This window comes from Anser cygnoides, chromosome 2 (genome assembly GCF_040182565.1).
Source record: "Anser cygnoides isolate HZ-2024a breed goose chromosome 2, Taihu_goose_T2T_genome, whole genome shotgun sequence".
Taxonomy (NCBI): Eukaryota; Metazoa; Chordata; class Aves; order Anseriformes; family Anatidae; genus Anser; species Anser cygnoides.
Genome location: NC_089874.1, coordinates 65,648,354 through 65,674,050, shown reverse-complemented (window position 1 = coordinate 65,674,050; position 25,697 = coordinate 65,648,354). Strand labels below are relative to the sequence as shown.

At 37.3% G+C, this 25,697-nt stretch overlaps 1 protein-coding gene and 1 long non-coding RNA gene across 7 annotated transcripts in view; both read left to right on the top strand.

The window, feature by feature from the left end:
• The window catches only part of TBX20 (T-box transcription factor 20), a 111,939-nt gene extending 97,901 nt beyond the window's left edge, over window positions 1-14,038 (top strand). For all 6 annotated transcript variants that reach the window (XM_066991185.1, XM_066991186.1, XM_048075499.2 and 3 more), the window contains 8 exons: window positions 134-205; window positions 725-774; window positions 1,799-1,823; window positions 3,037-3,156; window positions 8,475-8,649; window positions 9,486-9,585; window positions 10,961-11,086; window positions 12,128-14,038. In XM_066991185.1, the coding sequence (XP_066847286.1) occupies window positions 134-205; window positions 725-774; window positions 1,799-1,823; window positions 3,037-3,156; window positions 8,475-8,649; window positions 9,486-9,585; window positions 10,961-11,086; window positions 12,128-12,284 (825 nt within the window). In that variant the 3' untranslated portion in view covers window positions 12,285-14,038. The remainder of the gene's footprint in view (window positions 1-133; window positions 206-724; window positions 775-1,798; window positions 1,824-3,036; window positions 3,157-8,474; window positions 8,650-9,485; window positions 9,586-10,960; window positions 11,087-12,127) is intronic.
• Window positions 14,039-22,959: 8,921 nt separating this feature from the next.
• The window catches only part of LOC106048381 (uncharacterized), a 33,844-nt gene continuing 31,106 nt past the window's right edge, over window positions 22,960-25,697 (top strand). Inside the window, exon 1 of the long non-coding RNA XR_010828940.1 lies at window positions 22,960-23,298. This is a non-coding gene — a long non-coding RNA (uncharacterized lncRNA). The remainder of the gene's footprint in view (window positions 23,299-25,697) is intronic.

Genomic DNA, 25,697 nt, shown 5'->3' with positions numbered 1-25,697 from the left:
TGTTTTGTTCTTGTTGTGTGTTTATATTTGTTTCACTTGAGGAAAAACTCCTTTATATTATTTTTTTCAAAATGAACATCGATGTAACTCTAGATGACTGGAAAGCAATTAATGCATTGTATTTCCATTGTAGACTCCAGTTAGATACACAAAGACTCTACTACTACCAGTTGTTCTGGTGGTTTTGGGGGTAATCATCAAAAAGGTAAGTGATTTAGTGAATCACCTTTAACTTGAATTTACTTTTTTCGTGTTTCTAAGGGACCAGTATTTATTTTGAGACAGGAAAAAGTTAAACAAAATACAGATTGTCAAAAATATTTGTATACAGTTCTGTATTTCCTTTACATAAGTTTTTACAAAGTTCTGGTCCTGCGTCAGTGAGAAAACTTGCTTTGATGTTAAGCACCAAAAAAAATTCTGTCACTTAGCTGATGAGTACTATAACTAAAGTTTACAACTGTTTTTGTAAATTTGATTATGTATAGTTTGTGTGAAAACAACTTACAGACACAAGAACACAAGAACAGATGGGATAACTGCTAACTGCCTGGCTAATTAAACATCCTCAGAAAGAATTTTTAGGTAAAGCATTGTGTGCCTTTATCTTAGCATTATCTGAAAACGAGATACTCAGGTGTAATTTAATTTAACGAATGTTGGAAATGCTCTATAATGCTTTTGAAAATTTATTCATAATTTTGCTGGCTTCTGTGTTCTTCAGGCAATTAAATATCTTAGGTGGACTTTATCTCATACAGGCCAATATGAAAGGTAAGTATTCTTTTTGAATGTCAAACTGATCTTCCTGCTGGAAGTTCATTTGATTTGACATACACTAAATAGCTGCATTACTTTGACCCTTTTTGAAGGGTAAATTATGTAACTGAATGGCTTGGATGTACTATTTGTAGTATTTTTATAGACTAAGTTTTATCTGCTGAACTTAGTTTCAGACATCTTAGCCCCCCTCGCCCACAAATATTCTATTTCATCATTTATATTTCTACTTTGTTCCTAAATCAGTGTTTACTTATGTGTCTATTCACTTTTCTCCTATAAACAGTGAACACAAGCTGTTTCTTCCCCGTTATTTTTTTCCAGGTTATAAAAATACTTGAATTTCATCTTTAGGAAGGGATCCCAGCTGTATTAATTTTATTTTCTAAGCGTCTGTAATACGTGCTCTGCCTGTTACAGGCATTTGGCATCACTTCTTGAAGTGCTTAAGGGCAGTGAATTTGGCCAATTGCATGTTGTCATTTCCCTAACAAAGGAAATCTTTTTGCTTCCATTTTTTTTTGTCACTAGTCATTTCAGTAATATCTGCTTTCCATAGTCTTAATGGCATATATCAAAATTAAAAAAATAAAAAATTGATGCAGCATTCTGCCCTCAGAGGGTTTTTATTTAAAAAAAAAAAAAGTATACCTTGTTTTCACTGTATTCACATTTATATTTCCCATAAAGCCAAAACCAGTCTGAGTAAATGTCTGACATTTTGGTAACAGTTCTTTGCCTCTGTTATGTTACTGAGGTTTCATTCTCAAAATAAACTGTTCAACTCTTCTATATGTGAAATAATTCATGAAAGTGATTAAAAAACTGCTATAATTAATTTTCAGATATCCAAGTAGACATAGGGATGGAGGATAGTTCCTAATCTGCAGTGTATATATATAAGCTTCTTAGAAAAAAAAATCTGTACAGGTGCTGACTCTTGCTTACTGTAAAGTAAAAGTGCTGCATCTATATGATAGAAACAAATCATGATTTTTTTCCTTTTTTCTTTATTCAGAGAGGAACGTTTTAACCAGGGTGAGGTAAGATATTTTTTTCTGCACAATTTTATTCATATGTTAATGAGAATAGTTGGCCCATTGCAAGCTGTATTTCAATATTAATGCTGGTAGATGGTTTATTTGTAGCTAATTATTTGCGTCTTTTATTCCATTGTCTTAAATTGAATCCAATATGTCACCAAAATAGCTCTGGAATGCTGAACAGAAAATAATGCTAATTAATGGTGGGGTGGCAGTGCAGGATAGGAGTCCTTTGGGCTTTTGCTGTACCAGTGCAGAAAGGCACTGATTGTGAAAATGCCTCTGTGATTTACCACAGCACTTCCACAGGTGATGTAGATTCACTGTTAGGAGGGCTGAACTACATGTCTGATGCCTTCTAACTGTTTTTTTTCTAACAAGTTGCCTGTGGTAGTGTGAGTAGCCGAGATTATAGAATCATTTAAATCATTTAGGTTGGAAAAGACCTCCTCTAAGATCATCTGGTCCAACCTTTAACCTAGCACTGACAAGTCCACCATTAAACCATGTCACTAAGCTCTACGGTACACATCTTTTGAAGATCTCCAGGGGTGGTAACTCAACTACTTCTCTGGGCAGCCTGTTCCAACACTTCGGAACAGTGAAGATTTTTTTCCTAATATCCAACCTAAACTTCCCTTGGCATAACTTAGGGTCATTTCCTCTTGTTTTATTGCTTGGTGCTTGGGAAGAGACTGATCCCCACCTTGCTTATAGCCTCCTTTAAAGTAATTATAGAACATGATACAGAGTAGATACATGATACAGGTGTAGAGTCTCCCCTGAGTCTCCTTTTCTCCAGGTTAGATGACTATATTTGCTTCTTCCATCTCATACGTCAATATTTTAGGTATTAGACAAGGTATTAGCAAGGTCTCTTCACTTCTATAAAGAGATAATATAACAAATTTTAGCTGTTTCTGCCTGTGTTCTAGAATCTTTTGAAGAGCTAGCCATTTCTCAAATTCCTTCTAGTTTTATTGTTAATGTTTCTCCTGCTGTTGTTCCATACTTTGACAGACTAGACGCACTTTTAAAAAAAAGATGACAAAGTTCTGTTCACTATCTGAAATGTGAAGATCTTTACTTTCACTTTGACTCTTTTTCAGACAAACTTGTCATTTAAGCTATACTGAAAATGAAGTTACAGTTTTGAGAGAAATAAAAAGTATGTAAATACAATTGTTTGTGGTTTTGTTTGTTTATTTTGCAGGTGGTATACCATGCATTGCAGCTGTTGGCATACAGTGTCCTAGCGATTTTAATCATGAGGCTAAAGTTGTTTTTGACACCACACCTGTGTGTTATGGCTTCCTTGGTGTGTTCAAAACAGGTAAGATTTAGTGCTGCAGCTATCTCAGTACTTACACTATTACCTATATATTTATTCTAAATCAAATTTGTGTGATTGCTGAATCTGAGTATCACAGTTAAAAATAAACTAAATTAAGTTGCCTGTCTAAAAGTATGATTACATGTTCCTTTTTCCCCTCACCCTAAATAAAATAAGCATCCTGTTTTATGCAACTTGTCCAACTGCATTACTATACAAATTAGTATGCTGTGCATTGAACTTGAGCATAAAGAGACATACAATGGATTTTACTAATGCTGTTGCAAATTTTTATTAGCTATTGATTTTATCCAGAACATGTTTGAATTAGTTTATGTTGTGTTTTCACAGCTCTTTTGAGCTTACAGCATTGCACTTATTCTTTCCAAAAATGCGGTTTTAAGTAGTCTTTCATCTTGAAAATATTTTAGCCTTAAAAATCAAAAGCCATGTGCCTAACTCAGTGTACTAGGTTTGGCTGGGATGTTAATTTTCCCTGCAGCAGCCCATACAGTGCTGTGCTCCACACTTGTAGCTAGAACAGCAGTGGTATCACACCAGTGTTGTGTCTGCTGCTGAGCAGCGCTGGCACAGCATCAGGACTCCCTCTAACCCTCCTAGGCAGTGGGCAAAGAAGTGAGAAAAGAACATCACCAGGGCAGCTGACCTAAACCAACCAAAGGGATATTCCATACCATATGATGTCACACTCAGCAATAAAAGGTGGAAAAAGGAAGATGAGGGGAGGGGTGGGCTCTCGTTGCAAAAACATCTGTCCTCCTGAACACCGGCTACGTGTGTTGAGGCCCTGTTTCAAGGACATGGTCAAGCATTGCTCATTTGTGGGAAGTAGAGAGTAATTTCTTTCCTCTGCGCTTCCATACAGCCTTGACTTGTTTTGTTTTGTTTTTTCCCTTTAGTTAAATTGTTTAATTAATAATAATCTTTCCTTAATAATTATTTTTCCCCTTTTATTAAATTATCTTTATCTCAACCCGTGAGTTGTTCTTTCCTTTACTTCTTCCCCTCCTCTTCTAAGGAGGGGGTGAGAGAGCGATAGTGGTGGTGTTGAGCTGCCTAGCATGGTAAAACCACCACGCTCAGATGTATTTTTTCTAGGCTGAAATCAACCATAAGATAAAATGTTATTTTTTTTTCTGGATTTTAAATATCTTAGAATTGCCTTTGTGTATTGGTATCTATGTTTTTGAGAAGTGAACTTGATTGAATTTGTATCCAGGTAGCTGCTTTAGAAGCTTTGCAATTGTGGCAAAAGGGAAGCAGATAGGAAGGTGGCTTGAAAACTGTGTGAAAAGCTGGGCCCAGAGAGTGCTGATTAAGAGAGATGAAGTGGGACTGGAGTTCAATAACTTGTGCTGTACCCCAGGGTCAATGTTTGGTCCAATACCGTTCAACATCTTCATTAATGGTCTGGATCGTGAGGCAGAGTTTGCTGATGGTACAAAACTGGGAGGAGTGGCTGGTACATCGGTTGGGTGTGTTGCCGTCCAGAGGGACCTCAGCAGGCTGAAGGAATGGGCTGGCGGAAACCTCATGCAGTTCTACAACAGGAGCTGTGAAGTCCTGCACCTGAAAAGGAACAACCCCAGGCGTCAGTACACGCTGGGAGCCAAACAGCTGGGAAGCAGCTTTGCAGAAAAGGACCTGGGGATTCTAGTGGACACCAAGCTGAACATGAGCCAGCGATGTACCCTTGCTGCAATGGAAGCTAATAGTATCTTGGGCCACATTAGGAAGAGCATTGCTAGCAGATCAAGAGACATGATACTTCCCCTCTGCTCAGCACTGTTGAGGCCACACCTGGAGTGCTGGGTCCAGTTCAGGGCTCCCCAGTACAAGAGGGACATAGAACTACTGGAGAATATCCAACAAAGGTCCTTTAAGGTGATGAAAGGCCTGGAACATCTCTCTTCCAAGGAAAGGCTGAGAGAACTGGGACTATTCAGCCTGAAGAAGAAAAGGCTTAGGGGGAATCTTACCAATAAATACATACATAGATATATATAATATTGCATGTGTATATGCTCACAGCTGAATGGAGGTGTGCAGAGAGGATGGAGCTGCTGTTTTCAGTGGTGTTCTGTGACAGAACAAGAGGCAGTAGGCACAAACAGAAAGACAGTAGGTTCTGTCTCAACACGAAAAAAAACACTTTTTCACTATAAGGGTGACTGAGCACTGGCACAGGTTGCTCGGAGAGGCTGTGGAGTCTCCATCCTTGGAGTTACTCAGAAGTAGCCTAGACATGGTACTCGGCAACATGCTATAGATGGTCCTACTTGAGCAGCTGGTTTGGACTAGATAACCTTCAGAAGTCCCTTCAAACCTCATCCGTTCTGCCCTTCTGTAGGAAGTGTCATTTACATAAAGTATTCTACAGGAGAGAGTGAAAGGTCATGATTAATACTGAGCTGGACTTAAAAAGAGAACATGTTAAGGAGTTGAGCACTGTGGGTGCTAAGAAATGTTATGAACATAATACAAATGAAAGGAAAAGAGAAAAATGTTTGACAGAGTGAGAAGACTAGCAGTGGTTGGGGAAGACAACCGGGATTGCTTTTAAAAAATAAGATAAACAAAAATAGTCTATTTTATTCTGTTGTGATTTCTAGATAGCATCTACAATATAAAAGAATTCTGTCCAAAATTAATTTGTTCTTAATTATTATTGTTTTATCTGTGTTTTTTACTAGAAGAAAATCAATGGGCTTTTCTGCTCTGTTATTATTGAAAACAAGTGGAGGAAGTTTAGAACTTGAAATATTTCATTTTGTGCCACAGGCCTCAAAGACCTCTTACTCTTAGCCTTTTGAGAACTGAAAATCAATAAAATTTGAACTAATTTTTTTTGCTGCATGTAGAGAAATAATTTCTGAAAGGTAGGAAAAAAGTACCTTGCAACTGGTAATGACTGAAAGATGAGCTGCCAGGAGGCCAATAGGAAGCCAATATGTGGCTACCTTTGCTTTTTTTTTTTTTTTATCACAAGTTAATTGTTATTGCAGTGAATATCTTCATTTGGTATCTTTTCTTTCTTTTTAAACACCTGAGTAATGACACCACAGTAATTCCTCCTGGATCATGGTGGTTTTTTGTTTAGTATTGCAAGTAAGGTCATCATTCTAGTTAATGAAATCTGGTGCTTTTAGTAATCATTATGTTTTGGATCTTAGAGGATGCCTCACGTTATCACTGTGTACGTTTTGGAAGAAGGACACATTCAGAGTATTTTACCACAATTCTCTTTTCGTTTCAGGTTGTATAAATTTTCAAGGATTTAGTTTAGGTCACTGACTTTAGTCCAGTCTGTCAGTAGAAAGGATAGTGTTAAAAAAGATAAATGGGAGAGAACAAAAGGAAGCAGAATATGTTTTGCCTTGCACTCAACTGCAGCTTGGCTCTTTAGTTGTTCTGCTGTTGTTTCCTGTGTTTGTAAAGTAAGCCTAAGATTCTCAGGAACCTACCAATCTAAATGATCACCTGTTCCAGGAGCTGTCCCTTTTGGACCCAGAATAGCTCATGTCCAGTGAGTTGATCTCCTTTGAAGCATCCTGAAGGCATAGTTGGTTTGAAAGAAATAGGCCTTGAATGATAAGAAAGTGAAGGCTTTAGACTGCTGTAGTTCAGATAGTTTTTTGGTACAGGAGGAGGTAAATGACAATCTGCCACATGTGACGAGGCCTGTAATTATCCTGGCCCTGTCTTGGGCCTTAGGAGAAGTCCATACCCATGTTCAAGAGTACCCCACTTTAGGTGAACAATGGATGTAAAAATAAAAATACTTTTCTACATATATTCTCTTATTAGTGATCAGTCAGCCTGAGATGGACATTTGTGAAAACAACAAAAACAAGCAGAAGACAAGACGTAGTCTGTAAATGGGAGAGTATGTTGTATTCTTTCAGACCATTGCATGAATCTGTGTATTCTCTAGTACCTCAGTGATGCACCTTGTGGCACCTGATGGGCAATAAAAATGTTATTGTTTGCATGCATTTCCTCTTTCTGTTAGGAGGAATTAATTATTCCATTCTGGGTGAAATTTTGAAAGCAAAGAGAAATACCTGGAGAGACTTAAAGACATAATGTGTTTTTTTAGCAAAAACAAGTTTTAAAAAAGATTTGCATCAATGTAATAAATTACATGAGGAACAGCATCCTGTAAAAAGAAATGCTTTGCGCTGTGTATATGTTCAGTCTTTCTGGGATCTGTATATGAACAAAATAGTGGCAAATACAGATACTTATAACATTACTGAGGTTTTTCAAGAGGATGATAGGAATGTGGTTTGGAAAGCCATGGAACTTGATAAGGAAAGTGCAAAGTTCTAACATGTTCTTGAACTGAGACTTCTGCGGTTGTTTGTGAAAAAGGAAGTTTGTTCACGTAGAATGGCACACGAATTCATTTTGCTTCATCTTTCCAGACCTACACAGCAGTCAGGCATATTTGGTATATTAAGTTTCCCTGGATAGTGCTGTTTTTGCTAGAGTGTTTAGCAAGTATTTGAGAATGAGAGTAGAGTACAGTGCATTTTTGGGGAGGTGGCTTGGGAGATCTAAATCATCTAAAATATTTCAGGGATAATTTATAATAAAAATAACACACTACTGTACATTGACTGCATGTTCGATGTTTTTGAAACCTAAATTCTTCCAGTTAGCAGTAGCTTAAATAGTTTATACATGTTCATCTGATTTAAGGTTTAGTTTAAATATGGATGAGTTGAAGTGGTTTTGCTCAAACTAAACTCGAACATAGCAAATTTGGTACTACTTAACTACCCATTTTACCTATTTGAGTATTTGCTCAAAGCCTCCAGCATATAATCTGTAGAGAAAAATGCAAGGGCTAGCTTTTCCAGTTCAAGAAAGAGAAGGATAGGATATAAAATAACGTTAGCCTTCTAACTCCAAATTCTGCTTTTCTGGTGTATTTTCAGAATTTTGCAGTACTGGTTGTGCTTACTGATTTAAGTAGGAGATAAAATACTGGATAAGTGTACTTAGCATTATTTAATTGTCTCTGCCTGCAGAATTTGACATTTGAACTAGAACTTTAAAAGCTGCATTAATGTCAATTTTCATATTTTGTTGTATTACAAATAAATGCACAACATTAGGTAAACATAAATACTTAACAATGAGGTCTCACTGAAGTTTAGTGGAGAAGCAATAGCAGAGGTGTTTCCTACTGTAATACACATTAACTTCCTTATAGAGAAATAAAAATTAGTTGTGCTGCATAAAAAAATACAGAATTGTCATCTAGGAATTAATCAATTCTTGCATTTCAGTTATTTGGATGGCTCTTCTGTAAAATCCAGCCCAAAACATTGGTCTTTGCTATTTTAGCATTGATGGCAATAGAAGGATCAGCAAACCTTCAAACTCAGTGGAACATCATGGGAGAATTTAGCAATTTGCCACAGGAAGAACTTCTAGAGTGGATACAAGTCAGTACCAGACAAGGTATAGTATTTAATAGCGTGTGATGTTCCCCATTTACTGTGAGATGTAACTATAGAACTTAATATGGTAAATAACTGAAGAGGTATTGCTACTATCTGTGCCTTGGGACTATCCAAAAAAAAAAAAAAAGGTTTAGTCATGTATACTTTTCCACGCAGAAGCTGTCTCAAATGAAAAAATTATATATATAAAAAAAGCTAGTTCGACTCCAGCCTACCAGCTTGGAGGTTCTAACCACTGGAGTAGTGTATCTGCAACAAAACTGCTTTTACAAAGTCCAATTAAAGCAGGTTTTCACTTGCATGACTGGTTCTGTATGTGTGTCCATGCTTATCATTTGGCTAGAAGAAAATTTGAAGTGGCTGTGTTGTGCTTGCTCCCATTCTTTTACGGAAGAGAATAGAAGTGTCAGAAAACTATTTGGGACCAGAATAGTTATCTTTTTAGCAAGAAAATACATTCAAGCCAAAGAGGACTGACATTCTGTTGCTCATTTAACAGTGCTGTTAGAAGTGACAAATGAAAAAAAAAAAAAAAAGACCTTCTCATAATGAATACATTACACAATCCAGAAAAATAAGATCTATTAAAGATAAGATTAATAGTAAGGTATTAAATCTCTGTTTTTAGATGTCAAGGTTTAAAAAAAAAAAGAAGTGATTTTGTGCATATCATGTGGGTGCCATATAAGGCTTTTTCAGAGGAAGTAAGTACCTTTTCCTCTTCACACTTTATTTTTCTATTATAGTATTACTAATTTAGGTATTTGAAAATTTGTTCTGTGTTTTTACTGTTTGATTCTTAATTTCGAACATACCTTTCATTCTGTTTTTCAGATGCTGTTTTTGCAGGAGCAATGCCTACAATGGCAAGTGTTAAATTGTCCACGCTTCGTCCTATTGTAAATCATCCTCATTATGAAGATGCAGCATTAAGGTAACTATCAAAGTTGAGGATTTTTAAAATTTTTCACTTAATATTCTTAATGTTGATAATATAAAGTAGGAAAGGCATCATGTAATATAGAAAACTTTGTTAAAATACCCATAAAATTTTAAGTCAGATTGAAAACATGCAGTAGTTCTTCAGGATTTATGTTCATCAGAGGGGATATATTGCAGGATAGATATGACTTCAAACTTGCATACAAAAAAAAAAACCAACATGATTATGGAACTGGAACTGACATGTAGTACTATATCCTTTCATCGTTCTAGTTACCCAAACACTGCAGGCAGACTGATGTTTTTTTCTCAAGATAGCCAATCCATTTATTCCTATCAACTTTCTGTGAAAAATAACTTGTCATGATAACATGTCTAACTGTAGAGATATTAAGACTAGTTGAAACTGATTTTTTTAAATGGAATTACCGAGTCGTGTTCTTTGTTATTTTCAAAATCAGGATATTTTTTCTAAATGGAAATTTATTTATCTGAAAAGGTCATGCATTTTTTTATTTTCTTTCTTAGTTTTAATGTCATATAATCTTTTCTTTTGGTAATTTGATAAAACTGGATAAAAAAACAAACACAACAAGAAAACAACAAGGTAAAGAGAAATAAGAAGAGGTGTAAATACTCATTTTACATGGCTTATGTCCTTAGTTCTGTATCTGACATTAAGTACAAACAGACAGGACAGGGCATGTTTGGGGAAAATATGCTGGAGATGATACAGTATCAGAAAATGATCAGGAGTTAATAAATAAGGTCATGCTCTCTGCAACGAAAGGAGAGTATTACTGGATGTTATAAATAGGATCATGGTTAGCAAGTGATGATTTTGTTAGATTCAGTATGCAGACCTCAGAGTGAACATTTGGTCTTGCATTCTGCATTTTAAGAAGTCCAAACAAAGGCAAAGAGTATGACCTTTTGCAGAGGGACTGGTCAGATAATTTCTTCTGATCACTTCTAGGCCAGGCAAGTTTGTTTTGATGTCTTTGCATCTACCATGGAATATTACATTTCAAATGCATCGTTTTGATGTTTTTACGTTTTCTGCTCAAAGTAACCATGGATCTTGTGGCAAAGTTGTTTCCTGATACAGAAAAATAAAAAGACTCCATATTTATTGTTCTGGGAACCATTACATTTGTGAAGGAATCATCATATTAAAGCTAATGTCACTGAAGTTAAACTACAGTAAAAGTAAAGATGTAAAAAATAAAATATAATAAAATAAAATAATCTAGTATTAGCCTAGTTATCTGGTGAAATAAAAAGCTTTCCTGTGCAACCTAAAATTAAGGCTTACATTTTCATCCTATGTTGTTTAGCTTACTTTTATCTTATTTCTCTTTTTGAAGGGCCAGAACTAAAGTAGTATATTCCATGTACAGTCGAAAACCTGCAAAAGAAGTGAAAAGAGAATTAATAAAATTAGGAGTGAATTACTACATTCTAGAAGAGTCATTGTGCATAAGCAGAAAAAAGTGAGTAACCTCTTTCTCACAAGAATGATACACCAGTCAAATATGTAGTCTGAGATCAAGCAGTAGCATTGAAATATTGATCTATGCTTTATTAAAAGTGCCCATAATACATTTTTCTCCAGCTTCTCCATCTATTAATAAGTATGATCAACTTTATTGATGTTAGTAACTTTTTGGTCTTTGTGTGCACCTGAAAAGCTGTGTTCTGTGTATTTTTAAATTTTACTGTAAATTACAGCAGTTTGCAAAGGAAACAATAAATTATTCTGTGATGGCAAGAAGAGATGTGCGCATGTACTAAAAGCCTAATATGATTGAAAGGTGCAGAGTAGAAGACAGTTTGAGTACCAAAGTATCATGGCCATTGGTTGTCACTGAAAACTTTGTCATATTTAGACTGTCCATAAGAAAAAATGATGACATTTTTCTTAAGTTCTGTTTTGAGCCTTTAGGACATCATCTAGATGGATTCATTTCATTTTTATTCTAAATACAAAGAAATTCAAGTTGTTACATTTCTTTGATATTATCTTATTTACCAAATTTAGGAAGTTTTTCAGTGATACTGACGCTGAAAGATAACTGTACAGGGAATTATTAGTGGTTGTGTGTCTTAATAAAAAAGCAAGGAGGTAATACTTTCTTAAAGGTGTTTTTTAAAGGTGTCTTAGTTTTCTTTAAAAATGTCAGGAGTGTGTTACCCTTTGTTTTATAGAAAGTTTTAAGGGTCCCTGGTGATGTATATTGTATAATGTAAGTTGTTTTGCCATATATGCTGCCTCTTCTGAATTAATTGTTATTAATTACATAACCACAAAAGCAACCAAATTTTATACATTCTAAATACTTTTTCTTGAATTACTAACATATTTATTGATTTTATAATCTGATCATTTTAAGTATAATTACAAATTTCAAACAGAAGGCACAGTCAAGTATTCATAGAAAGGTTTATAAAATTGAGTTCAGCAAACTAAATGTTTTTTTTTTTTTTTCTGATGGCATTTCTTTATTTCTCTTTTCATTTTAAAAAAATTTTAGGCCTGGTTGCAGTATGCCGGAAATTTGGGATGTGGAAGATCCTGCTAATAGCGGCAGAATCCCTTTATGTACCCTGATGAGCAAGGATTCCAGGCCATATTTCATCACAGTATTTGAAAATAGCAATTACAGAGTCTTGAAGATTCCATATGAGTAACATTTTAATGCAAAGAACCACCAGTCTTTCAGCTTTTTAAACAAGTAACTGTAAGAATTCTAAATCAGAAATACCTTTTTTACTAGATTTAAAATGGAAAAATGTGTATCTTATTTTTTACCATTTTAAGTGAATTCTGATTATAGAAATATCTTACACCCAACAGTTTGGATTTCTATTTCAGGGTCAGTCCCTTGAGATTTGCTATGCAAATGATTATATGTTTGCACATTTTATTGAACACTGATCCAAAAGGAGTTAAAATCTATGGAAAGTAACTCCGTTCTCAAAACCAATGATATTGTGAAATGGGACTGTCAGAATGTCTTAGCAAAGCAAGTTTGTTTAAAGCTTTGGTGCTACCAGCTTGGAACAAAGGAATGGTGCTATAGCATCTGGCATCGCATTTCTCATGTTGCTTTTATTACCCATTTTATTATTCTGGACAAGGTGATACTAGAAATTCTCTTAAGTCGCATAGTTTCACTAGTCGTGTGTGAGAGAAGTACATTTTTTGTGTGAGAGAATTAAGAACATTGTTCATTTTGAATCACTTAACACATGCTTTTAAGCTTGCTTTTGAAATGCAAAACTTTGTAAGTGAACATGAAACTTTGTTATTTAGGTGCACGTTCTTGAAACCTTATTGATATTAAAAATGAAGACTAAGAAGGGTAACATTTGGAGCGAGCAATAGTTTAGCTTTTCCATGTCCAAGGGTTTTTAGCATTCTTATGCATTCAGAATAAGCTGGCATAATATAAATGGAATTTTTAAGAGAAAATGCTTTATTCAGGAAAAATCTATAATAGCCTTAGAAACATACTAAAATAAATCCTTCACTGCCTTAACTAGACCTTCAGCGCCTAACGTGATAAGAAATTATTTTCAAAATTTATACCCCATTTTCTTTTCCCCTGTATTAGATCCTGTCTGGATTTTATCATCAGCATTAAAGAAAAATGAAATTTAACCCAGTTCTGATATGAGTATAGCCAAACAGTTGGGGGGGGGGGGGTATAATTTCTCCAGCAGTATTAGACTGGTTCTTCAGTTTTATGTCATCTTGGTGTCACACCAACATTATAGGTAATATAGGACTTAAAGAATTCACTTCCCAGGATACCTAGTACAAGGACATTCTTCAGTTGTTTAACTGATATAGAATTTTTGTATATTTATTGTTATGGGAAAATATCACAGTAATGGTGATTCTACAGTTCAAGGTTTCTAAAGTCTCGTGTTTCTCTATATCATTCATTCTTGGTTTGTTTGCTGTTTTTTTAGTAGTTGTTGTTCATGCATCAGTCATGAGTGGTCTTTTACAGCCCTAAGAGCATCTAATAATATTAGATGCTATAGGAATGGTATCTACCACATGTATAACAGGAGCAATTAAATGGGAACCTCTGATAAAGTAGTAGTGTAACAGCTGATCAGTATTCTGAGTCGTCTTATTTTTTTAAAATCTGTTTTATTGAGAGGGTGAGGGAGAATGGTTGAAAATGCATTAGCTTTTTAACTTTTACAGAATAGATTTTGGAAAAATTTATATAAGGAAACTATCAAAAAAAGGGCTTTTGGGAAGTCACTTTTTAAAATATTAACTGAATTCAAGGAAGCCGGAAAAAAAAATCTTTATATAAACATTGTGACTAGTGTTACAGCACAAAAAGGTACTGTATTTTTATGAAATTTATGCCAACTGTTGATGTGTACTTATATGTGGTTAAATAAAATAGAAAAAGATGGAAGTTATTCTCATGTTTCTAATGGACGTTACATTTCTACTCTTATGTATTAAAATGAAGTTTAATACAGTTGCCACAGCAGATATAACTGAAGCTGAACCCGGAACTAAACAATACAAGGAAGTGTTTCAGATAATTAGAACAAACTCAACTTATCTCTTTCCAGCCTCCAGATTATGTGGAATATTGCTGCAGGTAAATATGAAGACAGTGAGAAAATGTCACATACTATTTTACACCCAAAGTGAACCTGGAAGGTAATTCAAAATGGTGCTTTTTCGAAATTTCTAAACTCAGGTAATCTAGAATGAAACCCAACTACAGGTAGACTGAAGAAACATTTGAAAGTTAATGTTCAGAGATGTACTTCAGTAAAAATGTGCCTTATTTGACGAGAAGGCTGTTAGTGAGTACATGGCCAGACTGTTCCAGTGATGTTTATTTGTAAATTTTCATCTTATGTTGAGTGCCATTGTACTGACGCTGTCTTTGAACCAGTCTTAAATCTAAATAAATATTCTATCTGTTAAGATGATAAAATCTAGTAAAGGAAATACAAGTTAAAAAAAAAAAAAAGTAAAAAACAAAACAAAAAAATATATGATTGTGGGGAAGAAACATGAATTCATGAATTGGGTGCATCCTATCATGATTTCCTGGTTATCTCAGTAATTTGTTCTCAATTCCAGGGGAAAGAATTTAAGTTTAAATAATTCTACATTTTACACATAGGAGCTCCATGTTAACATTATGCTTATCACTGCAACTTGACCAGAAAATGGAAGTCTGAAATATCTTAACTGTCACTGAAGTTGCTTTTCAGTTTACAAGGTCCTGATCAACAAAAGTGTAACTCAAGCTCATTTTTAAATATGTGCTGTCCTTGGCATAATTTAGGCACATAATTGGAATGTTACAGTGCCTGAAAACAGTTTCTGTGGATTACATTCCAGTAATATTTAATCATATAGATTTATCTATTGGAGTCTGAAATACTGCTGGCTTTGAGTGTAGTAAAATTCTTCAGCACAGTGGGCACAATTACAATTTAGTATCAAACTGTTGATAACTGTGGAAACAGTAACATTTAACATGAGGGCAAAATGAGGAACCTTAATGAAACAAAGATGCTAAGCCCTGTTTAGTACTGCCTAGCACTTCCTCATTCTCATCTACCGTTAAAAAAAAAAAGAAAGGCTTTGCTTTTGCCTTTTTTTTTTTATTTCAGTGAAATTTAGTGAAACTAAATCAGTCAGTATCTCTTGGACTCTTATTTTATATTATGGTTAAGATGTCAAGTTCTAAAGCATAGCTCTCAGTACTGTTAAAGCGATCAAAAATGCTAAGTACAACTTGAGACCTGCGTTTTCTGGTTACATTGCACAGTTTCTGTAAATGCTGTTATTGCATCTACGCTGCAAAATGTGAAGGACTGCAGTGAAACAATGTTATTTTTAAACCCAGAAGAGTAAGGTGCTCTTGAGTCATTACAGCAACTGGACAAAAGAACAAAATCCAAACTAATGCTAGTGCTTTTCTATGTCAGCTTTGTGATTGTACTGTGAGTAGGATGGCAGATGTGGTGTGAAAGGAAGACTTAACTCTGTTAACAATTAAACAGTCTAAACATTAAGGAATTACTCTTTCAGTGACATTAAGATTGTGGGTGTAAAATTACACTTCTGAGAACTGGTTAGCATTCTGTGCACGTAACTGCATTAATTGCTTGGGCACTGAAACCTCTCCTAGTGCTATGATAAAACATTCTCAGCTGTAGTTAAATGACATGAACACTTCAGAGCAGTTCCAGTATGAAGTCAAAGCAGAACAGTGGGATAAACTGTCTGCAGCATAGCTTTGAACTGACCTGTTTGGAGCCAAGCAGGAGGATTCACAGGGTTGGGCACTGGCCTGTGTAACCAGGTAGTGCTTAGGAACAGCTTTTAGCCAGCTTGTCTGGAACAAAGTTAGTTTTGCTATGTGGAAACAGAAGGCTGTCATCAAACATCAGAAGTTCATGCAGAGCAACGCAATACAATTTTCTGCAACTTGCCAGAAACAATGCGAAACAGAGAAACAGTACGAGCATGGACATTAATAAAAGTCAGTTAGCTGGTATGTTATCTCAAAAGCATAGCTGGGTGTTCACAAAGACTGAGCTTCTGCATTAAGCAGATGTTAATTTGCAGCCATTAATGAAATTGCATGGACTGGGTCATGGACTCTTAAGTGCTAAAAGCAAGCGAAGAAAGATGAGTCATCTTGAAGGGTTCTCTAAAAACTCTTTCAAACTGAGCAGTAAAGGATTTTCCTTCTACTTCCAGAAATAAATGACTAGTCTTTGGGGTTTTATCAAATTTTGGATTCTTTTCCATCACCTTTGAGGGGGGGGAGCATGGGCTATTGTGTCAGTCCTTCAGTTTATTTTGCATCTTATGCTGAGTAATGTTATGCCTTTCCTATTAATATATATATAATCTGACTTCTTAAGAAGACATGATATATTACAGTTTTTAATATAGCTATTCAAATAGACTGCCATTTTTAGTAACTTCACAGTTAGAAAGGAGGAGCAATCACTTATTTACTTAAATAACAAACTTAATATTGTTTGTTTCAAAACCTGATCCACCCTGCTTGTATGCGGAGTGGCAAAAAAATAACGTCAAACAGTACTAATGTTACTTTGAAAGAAAAATATGTATTTTCTAAGTGATTTTAAAGAATACTAGTTTCAGAATCTCTACCTTTCAGAAATTGGCTTCTGTTTCTTGATCTTGTGCTTTAATTCTCCATTACGGATAAAATTCTTATAACGTGTAAAATTGTCGGTTGTTAAGAGTGGGTTCGTCATGTAGTAGTTGAACAATTTTATTACTTCCTGTTACAGCGTGTGTAGAACATTTACTGCCAATAGATCAAGAGAGAGAAGAGAGCTAGAAATCACACAGTGAATTAATAATATTGGGTTCATGTTGGCTAAGGAGTCGAGCAGGATAGCCTGCATTTCAGTAGGGATAAGTAATATCAAAGAGATCATACCGATGCCAGCCAAGCCTTTGCATGAACATCAGGTCAAATGACTGGACTTTGGATTAGGTGTGACAGCTGCTCAGTTTAAAGACTTCTGTGGACGTGGCAGAAATGCAAAGTCATTTCTTGTAAAGTTTCTTCTCATTTTAGTGTTAGGTGAGAAGATGCCGATTGATTATTGTATAAAATTTCTGTAAATGGAAGATCCCTGCGACCCCTCAAGATACCAATGTATAAATTGATTCTTGAGTGTAAGTAATACTAATTTTTGCCTGTTTCACAGGAAGGATGAGATCGAGCTTTTGGCCTAAAGCAGAACATGAAACTGCTTACTGGATCTCATTTAAAGATAATAATGAGCCTTAACAGGAAAACCTCGAAAAAGAGTATCTGTGTGCTTTTTTTGTTCATCTAAAAGGAAGCAGATCTGTTGCTTAGTCTGGGGACTTGACCAAGCCAGTGCCCCCAAACTCTTACTTTCATTGCTGGTTATTGCTGTATTTAGACACCTGAGCAGTACCATATTTATCCTATTGAGCAGCTGGTTGCTCAGCTTCTCTGACAGCAAGTCCCTAGAGTGCCTCATGGTGCAGGTTAGCAAATATCATTTGCAAGGAGTTAATGTTTCTCTGTAGGTATCTCAGCCTGAGTTATGGAAAAAATCTTGTGAAGTATTGGCTTTTAGCTTAACTATTTCTGAAAGTTTGATTTTTTATTTTATTTTTTTCTTAGCAAAAGAAATGTCAGAAAGACTGAAAATATTCCAGAATAGGATGCCTTCTATTTTTTGCAGAATTATTTTAGTGATGGTACTTGAATTATTGCCTTCCTTGCTTTTCTTTCATTTTGATTATGAAAATGCAATGTGTCTAGTTTATTCTTATGAGCAGTGGGAGGTAATGTTATAAGCAAGCTTTAGTAGTCCGGTCGGGTAGAAATTCTCATTCCTGAAGTATCTAGAAGACCACTCAACTCAAAACACAATTTGTATAAGATACTAGGAGTAGTTTTCCTTAACCTTTGTTTTCTTTGTTCGCAGTCCTCACTGGATTTAGCTGCAGTGATCATGCTATTTGCTGCTTCATACAGGGTCTTTGATTTGTTCATTTTTGAGTTATTACGTAATTTAAATGGATGAAATTACAAGAATTTTTAAACTAATGAGGTCTTAGCTAGTTGGAGGCTTTTTTTATCCACTAGTTTTTTTTGCCTGAAAAGGGGGTTGTAAAGACATTGTTGAATTAGGAGCCTATGACATGAGTTACATTCCTTTGAACTCTCAGTGTGCAACTGGATTGACGACTGAATTTAGAAAGAAACGTGTCAGCACTGATGGTTTGTTCTGTATCCTAGCACACGAGGAAGCAGTAAAGCAATAAAGTTCCGATTGAAATAAATTGAAAAACGTAAATATTTACGATGTCAAGGTGCAGCAGTATTGCCAAAAGAAAACGTGGTTTCAATAAACTCAGACCTTGTTTGGAACACGTTTTTTCTGACTTCTGTGTGTGTTCTATTTTATCTGATTCTGTTTCACTTTAATACTTGGAAATGGGATAAAATTGAACAGGATAAAATGGAGGAAAACTGCATAGCTGCAAACTGGGAAGGTGTCTGTCTTCCAAATATAACCTGTTTTTCTTAACCTAATCAAAATGTTTGACTTAGGTGAATGATCTATGTGATGTGAGCTGTCCATGTTAGCTGCTTTTCCTGCACCAGGGTAGTCTGTAATCACCACATTCTTCCTTGCTCTGCAGTCATGTATTTGTGAGTTAAAAAGATCCTAGACTTGTTACAAGATTAAACCTGGAGTGCACATCAGCATCAGGACCTTACAGAAAGGATGAGAAGCACACTTGGAAAACAAAAAAAAAATTGTTTGTTTGTTTATATGGTCTGAAAATACCTTTCTTCCACATATAGCATGTCTCAACTCATTTCTGCGAAACATGCTCATCACAGTGAATTATCAAGAGCGTGCTATGCTGCACTGTAATGAGGAGGACCAAAGTGAATGTATCACAGCTGTGATCAGAACATGTCTTCTTTGTGGACTATTGGTCTAACAGGAGCTGGATTTATTCTTGGGTAGGACTAAGCATGTTGCCACTAACCTAGTGAGTAAGTCCAGCAGTGGATTTTACTGAAGAATTGATTCAAGCTATTAAGAACCAGAATGACATCTGTGTTATTTTAGAGTAGTGGTTAGATTAAGTTCCTCATGTTTTGGCTGCAAATGCATGTCATACTGTTACATACTAGTGTATGTAACAAAGTAAAAGAGCATAGAGAAGATACACTGGAGAGATAAAAGAACCTCCTGCCAGAGCTGTTGCGTTCAAAATACTTTAACTTATTTGTTACCAATTCTATTGAAAACTACTTAGAATTAGGATGATGGTCAAGGCTGTAGCAGAAAAAAAAATATTACTGGGATTACTGGGATTTTTAATCACTGGGAATGTAACAACATAATAAGACCAATTTTAGCACAAAAGAGATGAAGGACTGTCTTTTCAAAAGTAGTGAAAGATTTTGTGTGCCTTCACTTTAGGATGTCCAGTTGTGGCCCAACTTCCAGAAAGAAATAGTGGTCTGCCCCGTCAGTCAGAATTGGGTACTTAAAGCAAAACTCGAACCCCCAAATCTTGCTTAACAGAGAGAGAGAAACTAATGTCCTCCTAGTAGCTTACTCCAGATCAGCTGTATATCAGTATTTACAGTAAGTCTTGGAAGTGTTACAAGAAATAATTTTTTAATTAAAAAAATCATCTGATCGTCAGTGGGCACTTTTTCAAGTTTTTTTGCTCACTTCTGCTTTCAATGTAGGAACTTTTTTGTTTATTTGTTTTGTTTCCCCTGAGGATCCTTTTGATTGTTTTCTAAGGTTGATGTTAAAGCTAATTGAGACAGGTCAGTGAAGGAGAAACAGGACAACATTGTTTTGCTATGCTAAGCAGCTCAGCTGATGAACTTCAATGAAGAGCTGTGCTTAATGTACGTGTAACATATGCGATCACTCCTTCTGGTCTCAGAGTTTCTGAAGCAGATGTCTGGGGGGATTCCAAACACAATATTTAAGTTACTTGTGGTTGGCAATGTTATCTTATGTCATTGTCATTTGCCAGCTTAGCTGTGTCATTTATTTGTGTACTAGTGTGCTTTCTGAATTGTTCCAAATAACTTCGACCCTCATATACAGTACGTGGGTGCTGTCATCTTTGTTATTGGTATGGTGAGGCATAAGACCTCAGTGTTACCTATTCCAGTGTTTCACCCCTTTTTTCATTACCTTAGTACCATCATGCATGAATCATCCAAATCCTTTGAGCAATAGGTAACGTGCTAGTCTGTGTGATTAAAGAGATGTAAACACCATCTAAGCAAAGCAACCAGCTATGATGGAAGCTATCTGCTCTTTGCTCCCCTATTTACGTTTCACAAATAAATAACTACAGTGATGTACTTTTGGATGCTTCTGCTATTTTGTAAACATCTACTTGTCCTTTTGGAACTTGCTTCTGCAAGTTTGACAAGCAAATACAGAAAAGATGTATGCGGGCTTTACTGAAAGCTTCACAAGTCATGGTAATTTCCTGTGATAAAGTACCCAAAAAGCCAAAAGATATTGTCTGATATTGTTGCAGAATTGCATTTTGATGGGTTGGATTACACTTTGGAAGAACAAAGGATGAGGGAAGCACACAATTTGGAAACGTAGCTCGTTTCTGACTAAATTTGGGGTGTATTCCAGTGCAGTCAAGTCACAGTGCTCCCATAGCCGTCATGAGGAGTCTGTAGTCTGGATGAGCAAGACAGGTTCATGAAGCCAACCCACTCACAACTATGGGTGAACTGTGCAGTTACACTTCAACAGTTTCTGGTTTCCTGATACCCTTTTGTACTTTCTTCCTTCTGGCACAGTGAGACTGCAGGCCAGACTTCACCATTGCCCTTTGAGCTGATAACAAGCAATGAGCAGGAAATTTTAAGGTAAAGGATGAATGAGCCAAGCTCTCCTACTGGCTCGTGCTTATTGAATTCACCGTATCTATTACTTCCTCTCTCTATGCACAGTCAGTAGAATATGTCCATTTCAGTAAATCCTGTTATTTGTGTTCTTTGAAGTAGGCCCTCTAAAAGAACTTCATTGATTCCTGCGTGACTACCCGATTACCTTGTGATTACAGCTGTGAAAAAAAGACGGGTGACAGGAAGTGACCGGTAAGGTCCATCTAAAAGACATACAGAAAGCCGAGCATGTCATGTACTGTTGGAAAATGACAGATGCTGGGGTCTGTCACCATGGAGCACAGTAACCTGCATGACATAAAGATGAGCTTGGCTAAGCCCTGAGCCCAGGTTTGTCCTCTTAGAGTAAATCAGATTTCATTTATAGCAGGTATCACTGCTGGGTAAACTCTTGTTCAAGTGCCACTCCAATGAGTTCAGGGGGGTGAGGAGGTTTCCCTTGGTTACAGTCTACTCCAGCACCCAGGGGCCCAGGCTGTAGAAAGTAATCTCTGAATTTCCTCAGACTTTGTGTTGTGAGTGGTTGGATTCAGTCTTATCACTGGATGAAGCTTCATTGTGTACTAGCACATGTGTTTGATTCTGGAAGAATTTAGAGGAATGTAAACTAAGTGTTCCCTGAAGTAGAAATTTTCTACTTTCCTTAGGATTACTGAAGCCTAAACCCCGTAATTTGTACAAGCTGTAATAACACCTCCCAGAACTATTCTCTGAGAAAGTTTGACAGCCATCACATTCATGAAGAGAACTACTTTAATAAGCTATTCCTTTTCATTGAGTTTATTTTAAATTTATTTATTTATTTATTTATATGGTGAAGGTTTCAAGAAAAAATGGTAATTTAACCCAGAGAGAATGGCTAATGCAAAGTACCAGTGTAAGAATGTTAAATACAGTCTTCCTGTAAAGGCTTTCCCTGCTCTGTGATTTTAAAACTGTGCAAAGATTGTCTGGCTAAAGTTGCAGTTCCACATATGCAGTAGACCGATGTAAACTATGATGCCACTGAAGAATTCATCCTCCCCAGCCAGCTTGCATGCTAGCATGAACTTCCGTGGAATCAATACAGTAAACCACATCAGGAGTCACAGAATCACAGAGTTGGTCCGGATGAAACTCATCCGGCAAAATAAATTGCTTTTTACATCAGTTAAGTATGTAATCTCATTCATTACACAGCTACCGGAAAAAATGGAATAACCAAGAAGAAAAGGCATCATGGAGGAAGATATGGACAGTGAACAGGAAGATATGGACTGCTTTTTGCAGTAGCTGGGTCACCCTACACTGGTTGAAGGTGTCTGGTGCTGGGCCTTCAGGTGGACTTGTGTCTGGTCCATACCAAATAACATTTGACCTCCTGCCTAAGTTCAATAAAATTTGATGGGGAGGTAGAGCACTTAAAGGTGATTTTTTTACAGGCATCAGTGAAACTGAGAAAAGGGAGTGAACACCTGCAAAAACTTTCTCCTAAGAGTACGTCTGCCTGAACTGCAATGCTGTTGTCTGTTGCATGTGTGGAGGTAGCGAGGATACAGGGAAGTAGGGGTTACTGGAGAGGAGAGGGAAAGCTAAAGGGCAAGTTAAGGAGAGCAGGCTTCACTGTTTGTGGAGCTACCATTTTTTTCATTTGGTAAGTGCTTGCATTTTAGAGCTATTTCCCACAGCTCTGACCATAAAAGGAAAAAGAGGGAACTTTTACTGGCAGATATCAAGATGCCTACAAGGTATTCCTATGGCACAACTGTGGCACTAACCTGAATTTAAGGTGGGATTATCCCCTGCCTCAGCCACCTGCCCCCTCCAGAGGGGGAGGGGGGAAGCCTTTCTCCTGCCCAGTGTGGTGGGCCCTGCCAGGTGTATGCATCTCCTTGCCCTTTTCTGAGCACCCACCATGCTTTGTGGGACATGAGGCCATTAACTGCAGTTGCAGCCCTTGAGCACCAATAAGCCAGCACAGGTGGGAAGGGGTGGTGCAGGGGCTCATGATCTGCTTGTTGTGAGGAGGTGCAGGATGGTGATGTTATCTGAACATTGCTTGAAAAGCTGCAAAGTTCTGGTGATCAACTGTAGGGCAACCAGCCTCTGGGGGCTGCAATTCTTCCTCAACGGGCTCAGGAGAAAGCCAGAGGTAGCTGAAGGCAGGTTCAGCTCCTGGTCCTGAGGTCGTTGGCTCTCTCCTGGGCTGCATGAAGGTGAGTGGGGAGGATGGATGAGGGGGCAGGTGACTCTGGGACGGGGCTGCAGGCTTTGGAGCTGTGTGGCAAACTATAGGCCTTGGAGCTGTATCAAAAGGCAAGCTATGGAGCTGTGGGATTTCTGTGTGTCTCATAGGGTAGCAACATTTTTTTGTTGTTGTTGTGGTGGTTTTGCAGTTTTTTTTTTTTTCTTTGAAGGTGAGGTGTCACCTTCAGAGAGCTAAGTCCTTGCTGAGGTCCAGGTGCTGCCAGCTGCCTGGCTCTAGGGTCTTGCTCTGAGTGTGTGTTCTGGCAGCACAGAGGGCCAAAGTATGGTAGGGTGATGGCACCAACTTACATAAAGTATTTAGGAATTAGGTTATCTCTCTCAGCAAGGTTTGGTGCTGCTTGTTGGGGATCCTGAAGGCTGATATTGGTAGGTCAGCACCAGCCCTGGAAGTGAAGGGTGCTAGGGCGAGTGTTGCAGCAGATGCAGCCCTGGTGGGCTGCTCCTGGTCCCACAGAGGGGTCTCGATTCAAAATGGAGAGCCTTGCATTTCTCAGGGATACAGCAATGTGTGCTTCTGTAATGGTGTGGGTTATTTTGTTAGAGGTGGTGGAGCCACAATGTACCCCCTTTACTATCAGCTGATAGTTTAAGGGAGTCAACCAAACCAAGGGGTTAGCAAGGCTTTTCCAGCCTTGGGCCCCTCCACTGAGGCAAGAGGAATCTGCTTTAAAGAGTCTTGAGCACTCACAGCTGTCCATAAAGCCATTGAAAGATATGATCTGAAACCATTAAGTTAAAATGGATGACATAAAGCTCTACTAGAGTAAGATGCTGCAGCCTCGTGAGGGTGTCAGGGAGGTGATTTCTTTGCTGTGCCTAAAGCCAACTCATGGCACAACAATGCATGCTAAGTAATCAATCACCTATGTATGGCAGCACATCAGAAAAGCGTGGAGTAAGGAAGGTCTGTGCCGTACACTGAAAAGTTAGAAAAACATAAAACAATGAAACAGCATTCATCAACGTAGTCTATTCTGTATACTATATGAAATAAACATGCTTTATAGTAGTAATTCTGTTCTGTATCTCATTACGTCCACATGCAGGGAGGAAAAAGTAAATTAACCGGTACATGCAAACTTAATTTCAGCTTGTGCTAGGTTTGGAGGGACTAACTTTGACAAACATGGGGATTTTCCCATGCCTGGACATGCGTACGACTGCGTTCCTATGCTGTATTGTGCGTAGATCTGGGTCGTGGGTCACTTCCAGACATTCTCCTCGCTCAAACTTTTCATCCACGGTACCCTCATGTGCTTTGTCCTCACAGTATATTTTGCAAGAGAATTATTTTGGAAGGCTTCGACACCTTGACAGGCTGCCTGCCTTCTGGGTACAAAGCCAATGCTGGGGTCCACAAACAGCTCCATAAGTTGATTTTGTTGCTAGAAAGCACAGTCTGCTGATTCTCACCCTCCACCGCCTTCTCCTTTGGTTAGGTGAAGTGTTTGCACAGTCACACTGGGAACTGGGTACAGGAACTGATTGTGTTGCTGAAATTAAAGCTAACCCAGCAATATCTGTTGAACTCATTGTGTGCTTGATGTGGCAAACAGAGGAGTGTGTGGCAGAGGGTGGGTGAGAACATGACTTTGCTTTTTGGTGGTAGCTCTTGGTTATGCTGCCTTAAAGTGCAACACAAGCATAGGAGTGGACAAGGATATGGGCAGCCAGCAGCTGAGAGCAGGGGGTGAGGGAAATACATATGATGAACACCCTCTTACCAAGCCCTATAATAAGCCTGCTGGACATTACAGAGTCACACCCTAGAGCCTGACCTGTGAGATGATGAACATTAAAAAAAGATAATCATTTCATTACATTTGTTCAAGCTTATATTCAGAACTTTGGATGAGGAAAGGAAGGGAAAGTGCCTGATAAATATGGTACATGATAAATATAGGTCATCACCTGAGCAGTCATCAGCTTTGCATATGCATGCACAGGGGGAGGGAAATGTATGACATGAGCTTGTTTTGTAGGATGAAGCTATATCTGTGTCTGAGGTACCCTGTGTGCTGTCTTTTTAGTTTTATTTAGCCTTCTCCCACGCTCTTCCTCAGATATGAAGAGAATAGTACAAGTGAGTGGAAACCCTAGATTTTCTTGCATGATACCTAAAGGAAAACCTCAGAATATATGAGCAGTTTAAAAGAGTGAGAACAAAGTTATCCTCTCTCATGTACTGCTAACAGTTAACATTGAAATCACTCTGAAAATCTGGGAAGAAAAGCAAAGTGGTTGAATATGGCAAATACAAGAGTAGCTAAGCTCTCTTGAGTTTGCTCATCTTCAGCTTGAGCAATCAGAGATTGGGAAAGAATTCAGGATGAAATTTTAGGAAGTC